Source organism: Plectropomus leopardus, chromosome 13 (genome assembly GCF_008729295.1).
Source record: "Plectropomus leopardus isolate mb chromosome 13, YSFRI_Pleo_2.0, whole genome shotgun sequence".
NCBI classification, from domain to species: domain Eukaryota; kingdom Metazoa; phylum Chordata; class Actinopteri; order Perciformes; family Serranidae; genus Plectropomus; species Plectropomus leopardus.
In genome coordinates, this window is record NC_056475.1 from 18,778,948 (window position 1) to 18,799,001 (window position 20,054).

General features: G+C 42.5%; 2 protein-coding genes across 8 annotated transcripts in view; one reads left to right on the forward strand and one right to left on the reverse strand.

The window, feature by feature from the left end:
• Window positions 1-14,746, forward strand: part of fryb (furry homolog b (Drosophila)) — a 72,674-nt gene extending 57,928 nt beyond the window's left edge. For 5 of the 7 annotated variants that reach the window (XM_042499054.1, XM_042499050.1, XM_042499051.1 and 2 more), the window contains exons 42-66: window positions 146-365; window positions 609-760; window positions 1,056-1,243; window positions 1,354-1,448; window positions 1,555-1,753; window positions 1,855-2,076; window positions 3,070-3,268; window positions 3,383-3,480; window positions 4,227-4,397; window positions 5,027-5,167; window positions 5,288-5,473; window positions 5,910-6,074; window positions 7,000-7,074; window positions 7,295-7,465; window positions 7,694-7,702; window positions 8,099-8,293; window positions 8,434-8,571; window positions 9,362-9,576; window positions 10,255-10,459; window positions 10,586-10,735; window positions 10,876-10,974; window positions 11,102-11,185; window positions 11,789-11,899; window positions 12,493-12,728; window positions 14,481-14,746. In XM_042499054.1, coding sequence (XP_042354988.1) covers window positions 146-365; window positions 609-760; window positions 1,056-1,243; window positions 1,354-1,448; window positions 1,555-1,753; window positions 1,855-2,076; window positions 3,070-3,268; window positions 3,383-3,480; window positions 4,227-4,397; window positions 5,027-5,167; window positions 5,288-5,473; window positions 5,910-6,074; window positions 7,000-7,074; window positions 7,295-7,465; window positions 7,694-7,702; window positions 8,099-8,293; window positions 8,434-8,571; window positions 9,362-9,576; window positions 10,255-10,459; window positions 10,586-10,735; window positions 10,876-10,974; window positions 11,102-11,185; window positions 11,789-11,899; window positions 12,493-12,728; window positions 14,481-14,739 — 3,983 coding nt within the window. In that variant the 3' untranslated portion in view covers window positions 14,740-14,746. The remainder of the gene's footprint in view (window positions 1-145; window positions 366-608; window positions 761-1,055; window positions 1,244-1,353; window positions 1,449-1,554; window positions 1,754-1,854; window positions 2,077-3,069; window positions 3,269-3,382; window positions 3,481-4,226; window positions 4,398-5,026; window positions 5,168-5,287; window positions 5,474-5,909; window positions 6,075-6,999; window positions 7,075-7,294; window positions 7,466-7,693; window positions 7,703-8,098; window positions 8,294-8,433; window positions 8,572-9,361; window positions 9,577-10,254; window positions 10,460-10,585; window positions 10,736-10,875; window positions 10,975-11,101; window positions 11,186-11,788; window positions 11,900-12,492; window positions 12,729-14,480) is intronic. The other 2 variants (XM_042499052.1, XM_042499056.1) reach the window with 1 other exon arrangement.
• A 2,868-nt stretch (window positions 14,747-17,614) lies between these two features.
• zar1l (zygote arrest 1-like) lies at window positions 17,615-19,870 on the reverse strand. The gene is made up of 4 exons (XM_042499057.1): window positions 19,242-19,870; window positions 18,354-18,446; window positions 18,174-18,248; window positions 17,615-18,021 (listed from the first exon to the last, which is right to left on the reverse strand). The coding sequence occupies exons 1-4, from the start codon at window positions 19,821-19,823 to the stop codon at window positions 17,878-17,880; spliced, it is 894 nt and encodes a 297-aa protein (XP_042354991.1). The 5' UTR covers window positions 19,824-19,870; the 3' UTR covers window positions 17,615-17,877.
• Between the last annotated feature and the right edge of the window lie 184 nt (window positions 19,871-20,054).

Below are 20,054 nucleotides of genomic sequence, written 5' to 3' on the forward strand. Positions count from 1 at the left end.
TTTGCCAGTACAAATACATGATTGTTTGATCAGTTTTCACATGGAGGAACTGATAAAATCATACTGACACAGTACAGTACGTGATAATATGATAAACCTGCTGGGTACACTTAATCGTTTTTACTCTATTATAATGTTTCTTTAGATGCACCAGACTTCCTGCGGGAGTGGCAGGCGTCTCCAGTAGCAGACTCCGGCCTCAGCTCCACCTCCAACTCCTCCTCTGCCAGTCTGGGTGGTGGCAGTACTGCAGGCAGTGTTGGAAATTTGCCCCTCGTGACACCTGATGACCTGGAGGACCTTGAGGATACGACCAATGAAACCGACGAGAAGACAAACAAACTCATCGAGTTCCTCTCCACCAGGTATGCACACCCCCAGTGAAGTTTTGTTTTTCCTTCCAGGAAATTCCAGGAGTTGTCCAAGGAGGGTGGTTGTGTGTGTGTGTGTGTGTGTGTGTGTGTGTGCGCGTGTGTGCGTGTGTGTGTGCGTGTGTGTGTGTGCGTGTGCGCCCGCCATAATCTCACGGAAGTGCACGCTGTGTGACTGATCTCATGTTTAAGTGCTTGTGTAACCTGTATGTGGTGCTACTGGTGGTGGGTATACAGTGCCTGGAGTACTGTGTTGTCGTTGCTCAGAGCCTTTGGGCCGCTGTGGGTGCACGAGGACATCACACCAAAGAACCCCAACTCCAAAAGCACGGAGCAGCTCTCCAACTTCTTGCGCCACGTCATCTCTGTCTTCAAGGAGTCCAAGTCAGGTGAACTGCTCAAGTTAATGCCACGTCTCTCAATTATACTACGTGATGATTCATGTGCACTGTTTCTGAAAATCCATATTCCATTTTTAAATGATTTCTTTACAGCTCCTTTTTGTGTTCTGACATGAGGCAGTCTATCAGACTTAATGCAAATCCAAAACATTGATACACAATGCAAAATAAAGTCTCAACAATTACATCTTATTGTTAAAAGCAATAACCTTTATCTCCAAACAAGCCTGCAAATGTGTTTGTGCATATCTTTATGTGTCTTTGTTCCCATCTGTTTAAACAGACTTCCACCTGGAGCAACAGCTGAGCGACGTGGCCCTACAGACGGCGCTGTGCAGCTCCTCACGTCACTATGCTGGGCGCTCTTTTCAGATCTTTAGAGCCCTGAAACAGCCGATCAACAACCATGCTGTTTCTGACTTGGTCTCACGCCTCGTCGAGGTTGTGGGAGAACATGGAGACGAGGTGCAGGTGAGAGAGAGTTAGAGATTGTCAGGTTAGACGCAATTAATTAGAAAATTATTGCCACACTCAACACCCTCTTTACCCTGCAAATGTGAATGTATGTCGGTGTGTTTCAGGGCTATGTGATGGAGGTGTTGTTGACCCTGGAGTCAGTGGTGGTGAATCTGGCAGAGTGTCTGAAAAACAGCGACCTTATGGCAGCACTAACCAGGTAGGCCTCTTCTTTATCAGAATGTAACCAGCCTTTATGCTGCCTGAACTCCTTGATACAAGGTCACCATATGCAAGTCCCTTCATTTTGACTGTTTGATTCGCAGGACGTCCTCACCAGACTTTGTGACTAGTGACAAACTAATGAACAGAAAGAGCACAGGTCAGCTGAACTTCCCCGGCCCGGGATTTGTTGGTCTGTCGTCACAACGCCATCAGCGCTCATACTCGGTCCCCAAGAAGTTCGGCGAGTGCGGCCACCAGTCGAGCGATCCTCCTCGCAGCGCAACTCTGGATCGCATACAGGCAAGAGAGGACAATTCTTATTAGTGTGACTCCTTAATACTGGAGCAGACTTGTTGGGCATCTCATTAATTTAGTGCTGTATATTTATTTTCAATCCACAGGCCTGCAACAGTCATGGCCTCACCCGGACAGGAAGAACCCCTGGCTCCTGCACATCATCAACCAATCGTATTGATCCCAGTGTTCTGTCAGATCCTGCCCATGTTTCTCATCCTTCAACAATACTAGCCACAGTCTTTTGGGTGGCGGTGTCCCTCATGGAGTCAGACTTTGAGTTTGAGTATCAGATGTCACTTCGCCTCGTTCACAAGTTGCTATCAAAGGTAGATAAGATGAAACATGCTCAGTTATGCAATAGTAGAAAAAGTTTGCACAAACGTTAAGACAAGAAGCAGACAAGTGTAAGCAATGTCTGAAGGTGCTGCTCCTTATTACCAACTAGAAAAACGTAGCCATCCTAAGATTCTCACACTCCTGCTATTACGCGTGGTTCACACTGGATGTGGGAGATCCCTGATAGGTTAATTGTCGTGCAGCTGTCCGTCAGCAGTCACCTGGCTATTCACTCCAGGAGCGCATTTCTCCTCCAGTCAGCAGCAATTCTCCTTCTCTGCTCCTTTCTAATGAAACAGAGAGCTCTGTCTCTGCTTGTTTGTGTGTCTCTGGCTGCGTGATTGTGTCGGAATGTGGGTGCGTGCGTGCGTGCGTACGTGCATGCGTGTGTGTATGTGTGCGCGCGTGCGCATTGCTGTGTGCCTGTCTGTCTCTGTGTGTCTGCACATCTTTCTCACTGTAGACACAGCTGACAAGCATTGTGGAAGCAGTGGATGCATATTTTATCATTTATCATGATTTAATCATTCATCTTTTATAGCATTTATGTCGTTCATAATAAACTATTGAGTATTTTTTTACCGTCTGATTTGCTCGTGGCTAACAGAAAAAATAGGCCAGATGCCGAAACTGTCGCTGCAGATCATGAGCATGTCCAGTGCAAACGGTCTGACTTCTCAACGTGGAAACCGAAAGCAAGTGGTCGGCGCTCCATAGAAAATTGGTGCACTTCGCGACTTTTCCATGTCCAATGTGAAGTCAGTGTTAGGGTTAAAAATTGTACTGTTTGTTATAATTTCAAATGAAAACTTCCTTTGTTATGAGTATAAAGGGATTCCTTAGAATCAACACTGTGCAGACTTAAGAGCAACTGCCTGTAAAAAATAAAAAAAATCCCTCAGGCTGTCAGAATGCATTTCAAGAGAAAACTATATACTACAGTCAACTTCCAGTTTCAGTTAAACCAAACTCTTATTTCCCAGGTGCCCTTAGACCGAGCAGAGAACCGGGAGCGCCTTGAGAAGCTGCAGGCTCAGCTGAGGTGGAGCGGGTTCTCTGGAATCCAGCAGCTGTTGTTGAAGGGTTTTACATCCCAGGCCACATCTGACCTCACCTTACAGCTCTTCTGCCAGCTCACACCGGTCTCCCGGGTGCCAGTTGTTGACAGCTCACAGTCTATAGGTAGGTACTGATGAACAAGGTCATTTTCATCTGTATTATTATATTAGCTCAAAGCAAACAAGGCAGCAGTTTTCATTTGTACTGTCAGAAGTTCAACCTCTTCTCTCTGTGCAGGTTTCCCTTTGAATGTGCTGTGTCTGCTGCCTCACTTGGTGCAGCACTTTGGCCACCCGACTCAGTTTTGTAAGGAGAGTGCAGAGAGGATCGCACAGGTACGGTCAAATTCTTTACTTCAGTTTTCTTTAGGCTTCATGAGCTATTAAGCAAGTTGGGTTTTTTTTAAACACACACTTTTCATAATTAAAGGCCCATGGGAAGAAGGCCTAGAATTACAAATAGATGAGGACACATGAGATTCAATTCTGATTAAGGTCCACTCCTCATATGGAATAGTCGCTGAAGAAGCTAACTTTCCAAAATCTAAATTAAGTGCACTTTCACATCTCTAATTGCTAGACATTTCATTCTTCTTAAGCGGAAGGTTAAGACACCGCCCACCCACACTCACTAAAATGGAGATGTAATGCAAATTTTGCAACTAGAGAAAGTTAGATCCACTCTGAGAGGATCTACTGATACATTTTATAAGGCCTGGCAGCCAATCATCTCACATCTTAAGAACTGCACACTGGATATAACACTATAATTATGTCTGGACTTAGGTTGTTTTTTTACTTACCTTCTCCTTTTTGTTTTGTTTTGTTTTAATTATTTACTTCTTACTTGTTTTCTATTATGCTGGGAGGCTCGGGTGGGATGAAGGTATTTGATCTGTTGTTTAGTAATTCTGGCTGACATGTCAACATGTCACTGTTGCATCATTTGTAAATATGTGGGTTACTAAATTACATTTGTATGTCTTTTTTGTTTTAAGGTAAAAACCTTCCGAAATAGTGTCCAAACACACATGAACATGCACAGAAAAGGCAAGTAAGAGGTCTCTCATTCCCTCTCTCAGGTGTGTTTGGTGGAGAAGAACACAAAGCTGTCCCATCTGGCCCACGTGATGACTCTCTATAAGACACGTTCCTACACGCGGGACCCTTTCTCCTGGGTCAGTGTGGTTTGCCGCTACCTCCATGAAGCTTTCTCCGACATCACGCTCAACATGGTCACCTATATGGCCGAGGTAAGTGCTGATAAATATGCATTGTATATTAAAATGTCTTAAATCAATCTTTCAAAAGTGTTAAAAAAGCAAAGACATCGGGAGGAAGATATTACTATTAATTTTTTTAATTTTTTCATCATGAGATCTCAAAAGTTGGTAATATCTATTTTTTAATCATTCATATAATTTAATGCAACTCAGATCAAGTTAGAGGAACTAACAGCGCTCACATACATTTACAACATGATCCAATCAAAGGACAAATAATAGAGCTTTCTTCAACGCAAACCAAGCTATTTTCAGCATTTGAAGTAGGTCATGATGAAATAAATATTCTGGAACAAATTGTCATTAACTGTAAGTAACTGATGTCAGTTTGTGGGGTTTTTGTTTTTTTGTTGTTGTTTTTTTGTTTTTTTGGCATTACAAGAGTTTTAAAATGTCTTAAATCTAACTTGCTTTAATCTGTGGGAACCCTGTACAAGGATGTATTATAAGTACAACTTATTGCATTAACAGAAAGCAAGTTTGGTGTGTAGTTTTGGTCAAAGTGGACAGTGTTTGAGAGTGGACTCGTGTTTATATTTTGCTGGAAAGTGCTGAATTTGCATGCTTTGTCATTCATTGAATGTCTCTCCACCTCTCAGCTGCTGGATAAGGGCCTTCCCAGTATGCAGCAGTCTCTCCTCCAGATCATCTACTGTCTGCTCAGCCACATGGACCTGACTGCTGTACAAGTCAAACAGTTCAACGCTGATGTCACAAAGACCATTGAGAAGTTTGTTCAGGTAACCCTCCTACAGTACTGAAGCTGAAGCGTATTATTATGTGATATAAAATGACATTGCTGTCTCTTGTATACTTTTATACTGTCTTCTATACTGCATACTGTGTTTGTGATTCCATAGACGGTTCACTGGAAGGATGCCTTAAACATCTTGAAGCTGGTAGTATCACGCTCTGCGAGCCTGGTTCATCCGGTGTACGGCCACTCACAGGGTGACCTGTCCAACCTAGAGGTCAGCAGGGTGTGGGACGGCTCATCCAAAGCTCTGCCTGGAAAAACACTGGACTTCACCTTTGACATCTCTGAGGTGAAGAAGCAACACCTTCTGTCCCACTACCCACTTACACTAACAGTACAGAAAAAACTAAAAATTCTAAATTCAAATGCTGCACAGTTTATTTTGTTTATTTTGAATGTCTATGCGTTCGTTTAACCCTGATATTTTTGCACAGTTGCAAATAAAGTTAAAGCTACACCAATATTATTAATATAGCACTATTTGTAGGATTAGTTATGTTATCCTAACATGTCCAAAAAGAACATCGCAAAGTCCCAAAATCTAACTTAATGAAAAAAGATTGATGCAATCATTTCAAAACTTTACAACATATTTTTATCTAACGAAATATACTGTTTTAATCCATATTTGCTGGCATAAGCCTTTCAAAATCAATATTTTCACTGCAGTCAAAAAAACCCACTGAAACATTTTCAGAAAAGCCAGCCTCTGTTTTTCTTTACAGACTCCAGTGATTGGGCGCAGGTTCGATGAGCTCCAGGGTTCAGGGGTCAGAGAGGGAAAGGCCAGAGCCATGGCTGTAACCCGCAGTACTTCCTCCACCTCCTCTGGATCCAACTCCAACACCATCCTGGTGCCCGTCAGCTGGAGGCGACCACAGTCCTCACAGGTAAAGTTAGACCCTTTTATCAAGATATCACCACATCAAAATATTCAGTTCTCACGGTTAATGTACATGTCTTTCTGTAGCTCTAACTGTAAGTCTTTAATACTGCTGTAACAAACAGTCACATTGTAATATTATGACTACTGCAACTATCAGAATTGCCACCACTTAATATGTCTAATGACATACTGGCTCACACCACTCTTCTTTGTTTTGACCTCAGTGTTAAAATTTCCTGTAGGTGCTCACCTTAATTTGGCAGCGCAAGCAAAACCATGCACTGTAAAATCTGACAAGTTGATCTAACTGAAAATAATCTTTGAAACAGATTGCCTTGAAAAAGGAAATTAAATATTACTATAAATTCTAAATTATGTTTACTTTATATCTAAGTGTTAAGTTTACTTGAAATTTGCTTAATTTGTTGAAGTTGTTACAACTTAGAAATGACAAGTGAAATCTACTAGTTCTTAACTAGTTAATTTCACTAATTAGGATTTTTACTAATGATGTAGTTTGGGGACCTGCAAATTCTTTTTTCTTAACATGTTTAACAACACACAAATATGACTGACTACTGTGCAAAACTGAGAAAAAAACAAACTAAAACATCAATTTAAGTTGTCATTTTTAAGTTGTAACATCTTCACAAAATTAAGGAAATGAAATAAAAATATAAGTAAACTTAAGTAAGTTAACATAAATTAAGATTAACAGTTATATATCCTTCAATTTTTCAAGGCAATCGGTTTCCTTAATTTTTTTTAAGTAAAATCAACTTGTCAGATTTTGGATATTATGTAAATGGGCACTGAGCGCAACTCATTTATTGGTTATTTATTCGTTTACCAAGGAGGAGGCGAGTTTATGTCCGTTCCCTCTTTGGTTATTCTCTTTATGATTTATTTCTGTTTTTTCCTACATACAGAAAAGAACAAGAGAGAAGCTGGTCAATGTTTTATCTCTTTGTGGACAAGAGGTTGGACTCACCAAGAACCCATCTGTAAGATACCTCCCATCTCGTGTTTACCACACTCTACCTGTACTGTGTGCTTGTGTAAAGTTTTTTTTGTGTGTAAAGTTTTTTCTTTTGTTTTTGCTGTCTTTCCAGATATTCAGGAAAATAACATCTCTTTCATTTATGAGGAAGTTGTCATTTTTATGTTAACTTCACCAGCTGTGTGACGAATGTAAAATACATTTTTTTTGTTCCTTCTCGTCAGGTGATCTTCTCATCATGTGGTGACTTGGACATGATGGAGGTGCGGGAGAGTGGTGTGTCATCAGAGGAGGGCGGAACCAGAGAGGACACACTAGACGATACGGCCAGCGAGCAGCAGTTCAGGGTTTTCAGGGACTTTGACTTCCTGGACGTGGAGCTGGAGGACGGAGAGGTGAGATTTCTTATTTCACTGTATTTTACCCATGGCCACTTTAAGTTATGTCACTTGATTTTAACTTGAAAGTATCTGTCCCCTTCCTTCCCTTTTACCTTTAATGTTTCATTTTATGCGCCTGTCTTTCGTTAGCATCAATATATTTGAAATGTAGTTGTGTGTCCCTCCTCCTTGTCTCTCTCTCTGTCTAACTCTGTGTCTCTCTCTCTTCCCCTCGCTGCCTAGGAGCTCCAGGTAAGGTCTCTCACACTGAGCACTTACATTAGCTTTTATCAGAGCTGTGGTGTTGCTGGCTCCTTTGTTTCCTCCTGCTGATAAAAAAAAAAAACAAAAACAAAAGATGATTGTGCTTCATTTTGCTCTCACAGCTTGGTTGCAGAACTACATTTCTGACCTTTTTGCTATTTGTCATAATGGAAATAAATGATATCGTACGTCTTTTTGGGGGAAAAGATTATCATATTGACTGCAAATAGCCTCTCCAGCATATTTTCATGCCATTAATAACATGTTGCATCTTGTGCTTGTCATCAGACACTCTTAGACAGCAACTATTCATGTTTTAATCAATTCACTGCTAGCATCGCCTTTGCTTTTGTCTTCCAATGTGTACGTGTGTGTTTTATCTAGGGCGAGACTGTCGATAACTTTAACTGGGGCGTGCGTCGACGCTCCCTGGACAGCACAGAGCTGGGCGACCTGTTGGAGGAGAGCCAGCACTCGGGCAGTACCCCCAGTCTGGGTCACGAGGACCCACACGATTCAGATGAGTCCTCAGAGGAAGAGGAGTCTTCAACTAGCCAGAGCCTGTCTCACTCCCAGCTCGTGCGTAGCTTTAACTGTTATTGATAAAAGCAACTTTTAAATCCACTGAAGCCTGAAAAATGTTGTTACTGCAATGGCCCAATTTGATGGAATAAGTCAATCAAAATTATCGATGCCCCTCGTTTGCCTTCCTGTTCCAGACTAACCCCTCTCCATCGGAAGAAACCAATCACACTGATTCCCTATCTACTTCTTACGACACATCCGCCGACCCACAATCCCTCAATGCCACCACACCGGGCCAGGGAGCACTCCACGATGATCACAGTGGCCTACATGTGAGGAATATGCACATTTACACACATATGTACTTATGTATTTGTACACTTTACTGGTTTAATGGTACAGAAAAGTCACAGTTCAGTACAGCGAGAAAAAAACAAAATGCATAAGGATACATTTATTTTTTATTTATTACTTAGAGATACTCTGTTAAAGACAGACAAAGACAGATAAAATATTCATGAAGCTATATTTTGGCCACTAGCAGCTTTGGTTAACTTTTTTTCTTTATGAAAATAGGGAACATTTGAAACACTTATGTATCACATTGGACAAACACTGAACAACCTCTTTCCCAAAATACAACACGTCACAACTGACTGTTAAACTGAAAAGCATCTTTTATGTTGTGAAACTGAAAATACCAAAATCCATACAATAATGAAAACTAAAAAGGGTGTATTAAAAAAAGTCTTTTGATTAGCTATATTAAAACATCATCAAACGTTATCATTCTGACACATCTGGGTGAGTCCATTAAATTCGCATTAGCATGTTAAATGTGTTTCCATTCACATACCCTACAACGGTGGAGGGATGCCAGAACACTATCCTTCTCGTATACACATCTCTCTCTCTTGTGCTGTTGTAGCTGACTGGGAAATTTTCATTTGCACTCGCCATAGCGTGACTGACTCACACCAACCAGCTTGTTATTCAGCATGCGGCACATGCACCAAACTGTGACCCCTGTGCCATGACGATTTAGTACAAAGACACGAATTGTTGCCTTAGTACAGTTGCATTTGTTATCCTCTGGAAAATATAATATCTTTGTCTCTTCAGGGGAGGGTGTGTGGGGAGGATGAGGACACTCAGGCCCAGGATGATGAACTGTCACTGAGTGCCAACGAGCTCCCACACGGCTCAGACTGCGGGGAGAGCTTCACCCTAGAGTTGCCGGGGCAACCTCTGGATCAATCGCCCAATCTGAACCACGGCCTCAATGCAGACTACTGCCAACCACCGCTGGACTTTCTAGACCCCAACTGTCTGCCCAGGTGAATGTGACAGACAGGAAACAATATGGAATATTGTTTCACTGGAACTTTTTATCAACTGGCAGATTGACAGATGCTGGGACTAAACCTCGGTTAAGCGACAGTCGTAAAGGCTTATTTTAATCTGTCACAACCAGAATGTTAATGCATCCAGTATTAAGACAGAGCAGGTCATTTATTCATTCACTCTCAATGATAGTGTGCTGTAAATAGTTTCTTCAGACATTCAATTTTCATTTGCATTGTCATATATGCAAACCCCCAGTTAAAATAATGACAGTGCTTCCTGAAAAATAGACTTTAAACTTTATGTAAGTAGCAAATCACTAAATAAACAACACTGCTACATACAAGCATTATATTTAGTTGCATGCAAATCAACCACTACATGCTTTATATGTTACATCTCCACTAGTTAGATTCAGTGTGTGACCATCTTTGTTTGTTTTTTGCATTTATTAACGGGATTTTTCAGACATTTTCTCTAATATTAAATGATTCCTCTCAAATCATTACTGTTAGATGACTTTGGTTAATCCTTGCCCTTGGGGTGCTACCTGTAACCTCTGTATTAGGATAGCAGGGCACTTGATTTTGATAGCAAACCTTTATGGGGGGAAGGTATCAAAAACCTTTTTTCTTTGTACCCCCATTTCTTTCCCATTTCCATGGCGACAGCTTACGTGATGATGTAGATGACTTGGAAGACCTTGGTTTTCCTCCTCCTCCTTCTCCATTTTTCTCCGCCATCTTGGCAGCCTTCCAACCCGCAGTATGTGACGACGCCGAGGAGGCATGGCGTTGTCACATAAACCAGCTTGTGACCGACTCAGATGGGTCCTGCGCCGTCCACACTTTTCAAGTGTTCTCATCTCTCTTTAAGGTAAATCACAGGAAGGATTAATGGATTAAAATCCTCGTATAATCAGTAAACTCTAATATCTTGTAGGATTTACATGCACGTATGTGCAAAAGTACGATAAGTCCTCAAACTTTCTTTGTATCTCAGAATATTCAGGGTAAATTCTGCCTCCTGACAACTGATGTCGCCACTTACCTCGGAGAGGGCTTAAGGGGCATCGGATCAAAGTTCCTCAGGTCCTCACAGATGCTAACCACATGCTCAGATTGTCCCACAATCTACATTGATGCTGACACCGTGAGTACGGCTTTTGATCTCAGCATGTTGGTTGGTTCAGCCCTTCATAGTCTGCAAAAAGCAGGAAATGGGATTTGTGTTGAAGGCTATTCTAGTGCACCGAACCCAAATTCTAAGTTCTTCTCGGTGGTCTTCTCTAGATCATGTCCTATGGTCTCCTTGAGAAGATGAAGTTCAGTGCCCTGGAGCTGCAGGAGTACCTGGACACTTATAACACCAAAGAGGATGCTGCTGTATCGGTAACCTCTACACATCATTGCTAAATCTGTTTTTTCATGTAAATGTGTGACAAACTAAGTATCCACTATGCTGCCTCTTTTCCCACCCTGTTCCTCAAATCTTATCTCGTTACATCTTTTCCTTTAGTGGCTGAGGAACTGTAAGGACACATTTCCCAGGTGCCCCGGGGACAGCGTGGTTACTTGCCAGCCTGGAGACTCAGAGGAGAAGGTACAGTTAACTTGTTTACGAGTTATTTACTGCAAAAGGGAGATATTTCGTGTTTAAAGACAAAAATTAAGATGCTCAACGTATGTGTAATTTATGCATCTTTGCTTTGTATTTGTTTCTCTTCTCTCCTCTGTGATTTTGTCACACTGACTCTGCTCTCTTTGCATGTGTGCTGTATGTTATCTAGTTTCTCCTCCTGACTTTTCCCCCCAGCCACCAAGCACTGAATGAAACTTAAATCTGCTGGGTTTTAGACACTGTTGACTAATTCTCAGTAACTTGACTGTGAATAGCAGTGGTGTATAAGATGCTGTGCATGTGTTTGATTGACGCTTTGTCTTCCTCTCACCTCACTCTGGTGCCTTAACATGCTCTCTCGCTGTCTAGCAAATGGAATCTCTTGCAGTAAGTTCTCTTACAAGTTTCTTCACTTCACTGCCTCTTTAAATACACTGCCTAATTTAGCTAGTCTTGTTGTCAAGTGTTTTTATTCCTTTGCATGTGTGTATATATAGTATGTGGTGTGTAGAATGTGACTATTATAGTGCCTGTGTTCTCTGCTACTGCTGAGTCTGACCCTGTTTCTTCTTTAATGTCTTGCAGCAACTGGAGCTTTGTCAGAGGCTCTACAAGCTGCATTTCCAGCTTCTCCTATTGTTCCAGTCCTACTGCTCACTCATTGGTCAAGTTCATGCCATCAGCTCTGTGCCTGAGGTGAGCCAAACCATAGCTCATAAAGACATCATTGACAGTTTATACAGCAGAGTGATCAGGGTGATGGATATTGCAGACAGGGAGCCAGCTTACAGCAACATGGGGTGGGCACTAAAGAGAAACGTTAAGTCAAAATCGGCAAAGAAAAAACTTTTTTTTAAAAAGCAAAAACATAATTAACCCTGTTCATCTATTTGTCAAAATAGAAACAACCAAAAAAGAAAAGCACAAGCTATACATCAGATCCCTGGTCGGATTTTCAAACTACCCTCATACACGATTGTTCAAGAAGCTCTATAACACACATACACATATGTACACTTTAGATTAACAGTATACAACATACATAATGTATCCACTCAAATGTTAACATGCATATTCCTTATAAACACTAAATGTTTTTAAATGTTGTTGACGTGAAGAAAAACTTTTTCCGCACTGCTGGCTCCAGGAGTGAATCTTAAGTATTGAAGCAAAGGATATAAACATTCCTTCTGTGATGACTTAAAAGCTCACGCTCTCACACACACACACACACACACACACACACACACTCACACTCAACCACCATCTGTTTCCCTCCTACTTCGTAGCTTCTGAACATGTCTCGGGAGCTCACTGATCTGAGGACCAGCCTGCAGGCAGCAGAGGCAGCTGTAGCCAGTGACCTGGAACACAAACACTTGGCCCACACTCACGCACACGCCACCCAGGTGGCAGCCATGGTCGTGCCCAACTTCCCCACCTCGGAGGCTGCTGTGCAGGCCATACTGGAGTGCCTTAAGAACCACGAGTTCACCAAAGCTGTGCGCTACATCCAGGAGTGCAGGTGAGTAACAACTCTGTGAAAACTCTTCCACTAGATGATGACTGCCAGGTGACATCAACACCAAGTAGTTTTTGTTTGTATTTAATATTAGGCTGTTAACTTTTACACTTTAATCACGATGCAATAGAGGTCCATAATAAACGCGTTAATTTGATGTGATGATGAGGCGTTAATCGCCGACCGACATTCCCGTTTTTAATATGCTGTACCGCGCTGAACTTTAACGCTAAACAGTACCAACAATGTCATGCTATCTTCTCAGTAAGAGGTGCGGAAAAACGCTCAAAAGTTAAATTTTGACGATGGAAAAAACAGCATGGTCAGTTATTAACAGGGGTCCCTTGACCTCTGACCTCCAGATATCTGAGCAAAAATGGGTTTTGTGGGTAGCCATGCCTTATTTATTATCATTAAATAAAAGTTGAATAAAAGTTAATGTCCCAGTATCATCATTACTTGGAGTAGGAGAGCGTCTGAAACATCAGTTAAAGAAAATAGTAAGCACTATATTGAAACCAGTGCTCTTGAATTGTTGTCAGTAGTAGCAGCGCTTCCTCAGGCAAAGCCATCCCACACATTTAGTAGTGTAAGAAACTATTGGATACAACATCATGTGTTAAAGGGTTAAAAGAAACAGTTGACTCATGTAGCTGCAGCACTAACTGCTGATACTTTAAATGAGTAAAAATAACAATGAGTGATTCTCAAGGCCTGTACACACTTGCAAATATTTCACATCAAGACTATTCATACAATGCAAAACTGCAACAGTTGCAACACTTGTCACGACAACCAACAAGTCTGCCATTGTCATAACGTGAAGTGGCGTCTGTTCCGCACAGTTTGATCAGTTGTTGCCCTTATTCAGGGTGGGAAAAAAAACACATGACTTTTGTGGAGCGCAATATTTGTATTCTGTGTGAAACTAGTCATGACAAAACACACTGCAAAAATGGCCTGTCAAATTTAAGGCCAAACACCCTAGATATAAGCATACTTGCACTTAAAAGAAGCAAATTTGGCTGCCAGTGCAGTAACCAAATTTTCCTTGTTAAGATGTCTTAAAACCAGTAAAACTGTGTGCACTAGATACTCCATTTATACTTAAAACAAGACTGACTAGATTTTTTAATCTAAATATAAGATTATTACACTTGGTTAGATCAGCAGTTTTTGCAGTGCAGCAGTACAAAAGATTATATTGACATGCAATTTGTTACAAGAAAAAAATGCTTGGGTTGAGTTAAATACTCGGATCAAACAAGGATCTGGTTCAGAAAATGTACATTTTACGAGTAAAAGTATCAAAAAAAGAAAAAAAATTACAACATCCGTGCTTGTAATAAAGGAAAATCCTCATTTGGTTAGCTGTGTTTAGTCTCTTACTGATTACACCTGATCTGAAGCTAAATTCTGAGATTGTTCTGTTAGTTTATAAAATGAATCTTGCGGTTATGTTCCACACACTTCTGGCACAACCACATTCAGTCCACTTTAAACTCCGATCATTTTTGTTGCTTAAACAGATACAGATAGCGGTGTACTCGCTCATCCCGATAAAGGCCTTTACCCAACATATATCAGCATGACTCCACCACCTCATTTTGCTCTCGCCTCCTAAAGGCAGCATTCCAAACATAAACACATTGTCATAAGTGCAGCAGCAGCACTCAGTATTTCATTCACACGCACAAATAACGCACTGTTTATATTCACCCATCATACTGACCTTGTGCCCTATCTCGTTTTCAGGAGGCAGTGGCCCAATGGCGTGTTTGGTGGCTGCTCAGAGAGCGAGGTCCAAACACTGCTCAATGTCTACTTTCGCCACCAGACGCTGGGCCAGACGGGCACCATCGCTCTGGTTGGTTCCCGCCAGGACCTCAGTCTGATCTGCTCCAAACTGCTGGAGCTCAATGGGGAAATCCGCGACATGATCCGCCGCGCCCAGGGTTACCGGGTCGTCACAACTTACCTCCCCGACTCCAGCGCCTCCGGGACCAGTCTCTGACAGGAGCTCAGGAGCCCCCCACCCCCTCCCTCCCCACCCTTAACTCCCCCATTGATGCATCCATTGACCCTTCCCAAACCACATCCCTTCCCATCTCAGCCTGCTCTTGCGGAGGAGGCCCAGCACCCACATACCTGGCCCCTGCCGCCTCCTGTGTGTCTGCTGCCCCGGCTGCACGGCTCCAGACAGATACCCGCCTACCGCCCTGCCCAACACCAGAACCAGAACCATATTTAGACCCAAACCTTTTTAAACTCTTCACATCCAGCGTAGACTCTGATACCTCTTCATTAGATTTTCCGAAACCCCCAGACCTGTTCTCATCGCACAGCTCCTCAAACACACAAGGCCAACCAGATTTTACACTGCCGTGCACACAAGAGCCACGGAGGGGGTATCTCGATGAGAACGTTTATTATCCTTTCAGAGGACATTCATCACACAGCTCACCACTGTTACACGAACACAGCAGCAAACACCTCATATCATCTCGTACATCTAACATGCTCCCAACTGTTGCCTCTGAGCCCACCCTGCTCACACATTCTGACAAAAACACATCTCACACTCCCCCTCGCGGTTCACATCTCCCTCATTTTCCCCGCTCTCCATACAAACACTCCACCCCAGCTTCACACCCGAGCCACGATACGGTGTTAACCCACGGCCCCGCCCCATCTTCATCCCTCCTCCCTCCCCCGCCTCCCCCTCCCTGTCCCACTGGCCCAGGAGAGGCTGCAGCATGGGGTTGTTGTTGCTCCCTCGGCGGAGCTGCAGCGCCCTTATCTCGCTACCTGGGGAAGGTGGGGCACGCCGCCTTGCCTCTACTGAATGTAGGGGGGCTCCTGAATGCTGAACCGTCAGACGTCCAGACCTGAGACGCTAACTTACCGTACCAGAGGACCTAAACGAATCCAAATGCCTGAATTATTACTGAGAAAGATCTTTGCCTCTGAAAAGGAGATGGCATCCCAGAGATACTTGGATATTTTAAACTTGAAACGCTGAATCATGTCCCACGCGTGATGGGACGCATCACTGAACCTACTAGATATTACGACTGCTGCCTGCTGATAAAGATGACCTGATGTGATTCTATCCGAGCGCAAACTTCGCTTTACGTGTTGTAAAAATTGATGTGCTCTTAGTTTAAGTCCTGCTTGATGGTCATCATTCAGCACTAAATCTACTCTGCACACGAGGACCTGTGAAGGCTCTTAGCTTGGATTTCATACTTGCTTCCCAGAGGAACTCAAGACCTGATTGAACTTGATTGACTGTTGCTGCCTTCTTCAGTAAAAAAGGACGCAGTTTGCTGGTAGTATCGCCAGAGACAGTGAGGAAACTACCCGTGACACTACGTAACATCACTGGTAGAGTTTCCGCTATTGCACTAAGTGGAGTTTTGGTATTAGTTTTTAAAAAAGCTGTTTTAGAGAGGAGGATGTTACTGTTTTTGTTACTCTGAGAGAAAAAGGCTGTTACTTTCAATTAGAAGGAAAAGCCAAAAGCTGGATTTTTCTCTCCTGTTGTGTCTACTGTTTTTAGACCTCCTTTGGAGGAAATTGTGCAATGCATGACCCAGTTGAATGCTCTCTACTGTACTAGTGTCCCTTTTGCTCCCGAAAAGTCTGACCTCTTCAGACTGACTGAAAGACTGACAAAGAGCGGATGCAGAATATTCAAGCGTAATTCCTCATGCTGCCCTTGCTCTGTTTATATTCTGTATCAGTGAACCAGCTCGTCTCCTGACTACTGTTGTAAACATTGGTAGACTAATCGCGCCATTATTCGTGCACTCCTCTGTGGCGAGTTGTAGCATCATTAGTGAGTGTACACACAGTATATTTCTCACTGTTCTACACTGTAACACGTTGACCTTATGTGTTCACATGCCAAGAGGACGGTGCATGTACACACTCAAATATTTTGTCTTTGTCTGTATACTGTTATTAGTTATGGCCACACAACCATTTTAGCATATGCTTGTGTGGTTTGTAGTTACCTTACACATAAGGGAAATGCTGACATTCAGCACTCATTGTTGAAAACTGTGCTACTACTGAACACTTTCTGTCGTCGGCCGTTTTTGTGACTCCCTTGTTTCCCCTCTATTTGCTGTACAAACCCCCCCCCTTCCCTATTTATATCTGATCAGCTATAAATCAACACTCATTTGACTTAGGTTTTATATTGATGTTTGTTCTCTCAAATCAAACTGCCATGCATGCATCCTCTGTGTACTGTATGGAGTGTTTGAAATATTTATTAACAAAAAATCATATTTTATCTGAAAGATATGTTTGTATGAGGTACAAAAGGGAGCTTTAAGCTCATGCGGGTATGATTTTGTTTTTTCTTTCCTGTGTGTGGGAGAATGTGTGTGCATGCATGCCAAACAAGAAATTGCACATTTTTACAGCTTTTTAGATGAAGACTGTAGTTGGTTTTTTTTCCACCTTGTAAATAATTTTACAGCCTTTGTGAAGTTGTTTTTGAGTTGATGCTCTGTACAAGTCGGTGTCAAAGTAAAAGACATATCAAAATTATTTGATCATTTCACTGAGAACCCTTTTTTATATCATTTATTTAAAACACATTTTTCACATTTTTAGATCGCATATGTATAACACTGAAATTTAGGACAATTTACTTATTATTGACACTACAGTACTTAACATTTATTTTTAAAGACCATTTGGTATTCATTTTATTATGATAATATTCTGAAAGTTGCAGGCAGTCAAGCAGCATGAGTGAAACCAAACTGAGCTATTAGAGCTCTAAAGATTGTGCCAAGTCATAAAGATCAAGGATTTAAGAGAATGAGCATTAATTGAATCTACAAGAATTTCTCAACATTTGACATGCACTGTTTTATTTCATGTACTTTATTTCTTTTCAGAAAAATAGTTTTCATGTTAAAGTTAAGCTCCAGGATTATTGAAGGGAAACAAAGGCATTCTGTTTGAGAAGTTACTTCAAGTAAACAACCAAAGTAGAGATCAATCTACTCGCTGGATGGAGAATATATAAATCTCTTTAAGTCCGTTACTGGAGGCAACTTCTGTTGGCGACACGTACAGCTATGAGATGTCTGCTGAGGAATTTCAGACCAGAGCGAACGTGCAGGGCAGTTCAGACAATGTATTTGAAGCTGTAGGTGGCGTCACAGGACAGCCTCATGCCCTTGCAGCGACAACACAGGTCCTGGCGGTGAGGCCTCTTCATGTTTATGTGCCTCTGCTTCTTCTCACATACGCAGACAGTCTGAGAGCAGCCCTGAGACAGACAGGAAGAGACGGTTACATGAATGGAAGAAGCAAAAGACAAGCAAGCAGAGGAGGTTTGTGACCCCCCGTTGAAGGATGTTACATTTATAACAAACTGAAAAAACACTTCTCATTCTCACTGAGCAGGACGAGTAAATGTACCTTGCAGAGGATGGATTCCACTCTGTAGGGGTTAAACCCCACCTGACACTTCCGGCAGAGCTGCTTGTAGTACACCTGATATTAAAAAAAAAAAAAAAGAATTCTTACTATGAATGCAGATTTTGTCAAACGTGAGTTAGTGCATATTAGATCATAGACTGCAGTAAACAAAACACTTACCTTACTGGTTCCAGAGATGCACCACACGTAAGCACTCTCCCACCGGGTGTTACATTTTTTGCAGTGGAAAAAGCCATACCTCTGCTCCAAGAACTTAAAAAACAAATGTTTAAATTTACAGAGAGCTCATGTGCACACTGCGCACCATCATGTTGTGATAAAGGTACACCTGTCTATATGGCATACTGCATAGCATACTGGCTTTTGTTTCTTTTTTTAATCTTGTTTTACTGTCTTTTTTAAAGCACTTATCGCCTTGTTGAAAGGTGCTATAAAAAGAAACTTGACTGACTTGACACCACTAAAGCACAGAATGAACCAAATAATAAGGAGTGGGGATCTCAGGCTTTCTTTGGGGTAGGAGTGAAAAAATGAAAGGGCACCAGTTGCAGCACCAGCACGTACAAAGTTTTCTAGCCTATAGGGGTAGTCTATGTAGTGCTGCATCATATTTTCGTAGTTTTAAGGCCACTGGGAAGGGCACCTTATGGGGTATTTAATGTTTTTGTCACTAAAGGACACCCTGAAGGCCCTGTGTCATGTTTTCTTAACTTAAAGGCCACCAAGGCCACTTGAGGGCAGTCACCCCCCTGCCCCCCACTGAGTCCACCACTGACATTAAGGGCCTATAGAAGGGTCTTTACCTATCCTGATGCCCTGCATGTCCTTTAGATGGCCCTTGTGGTCAAATTTTCATTAGGCTTCTATGCTGCAAATTTAATTTAATGTCTTTAATCGTGCTATAGAATAACTGTACACAATGCACAGAGCTGAAATAAAGGCTTTATGGGGGTCCTGATAATGTTCCTAATTGAAAGTTTAGTTATCACAGTGGAAATGTGTGAATCCAACGAGAGTTTGCTCTCTTAATAGGTTCGAGAAACCCACCTGAAAGTTGGACCCCTTTGAAGACCTGTGTAAAGCGGTCTTGAAGTCCTTGACTGTGTCCTCAGCACTGTGATCCGTCTCATCTTCGTGGCCAAACTCAGCAGTTTCTCCTTCACTTCCGCCGTCATCGCAGAGTTTCTTCACGAAGATCCTGCGGTCAAACACCGGAGAGTAGATGGACACGGGCCTCAGGAAGCGCAGGTTGCTCACTGGTGGCGTAATGTGCGTTGCTTTCCCATCCGGGTTGAACAGCTCCGGGCTGTGGGGGGACTTTGAGTATGCGGGATGGACGCCCTCTAGGCCGAACAGCGTTTTTGGACCAAGAGAGCACTGCACCACCTTATCCACTCTGGCGTTCACTTGCACGCCGCACTCTTTGGTGTTTGCTTTCTTGAGTGGAGGGAGTAATGTGGGGTTGACCTGGGACAGGATGGCCTTGCAGAGCTCCAGGTAGTTGAGTCCCTGGGGGGTCATGAAGCGACCCTCTCTCTTCCCCCAGCTGATGTCCTCCGGAGCTGGGGGAGCACAGACCGGGTTGTCGCACACATTGTACGGTGGAAACGTGGACAGGAACCCCTCCATCCTGGAGCCATGAAACCAGACCAAGTTGTTCCTGCTGGGATTTAAAGAAGGTCTTGCAGCACTAATTGCTTGATTGAGAACAGGGGCGCTCAAGCTGCAACTGAGCTGCCATATAGAGAAATATTTAGGATCCCTCAGCCACAAAATGCTAAGAAATATTATGCATAGGTTGAATACTGCTATAATGGGACAACGGGTAAAGTGGGACAGTTAAGCCTAATCATAATTATC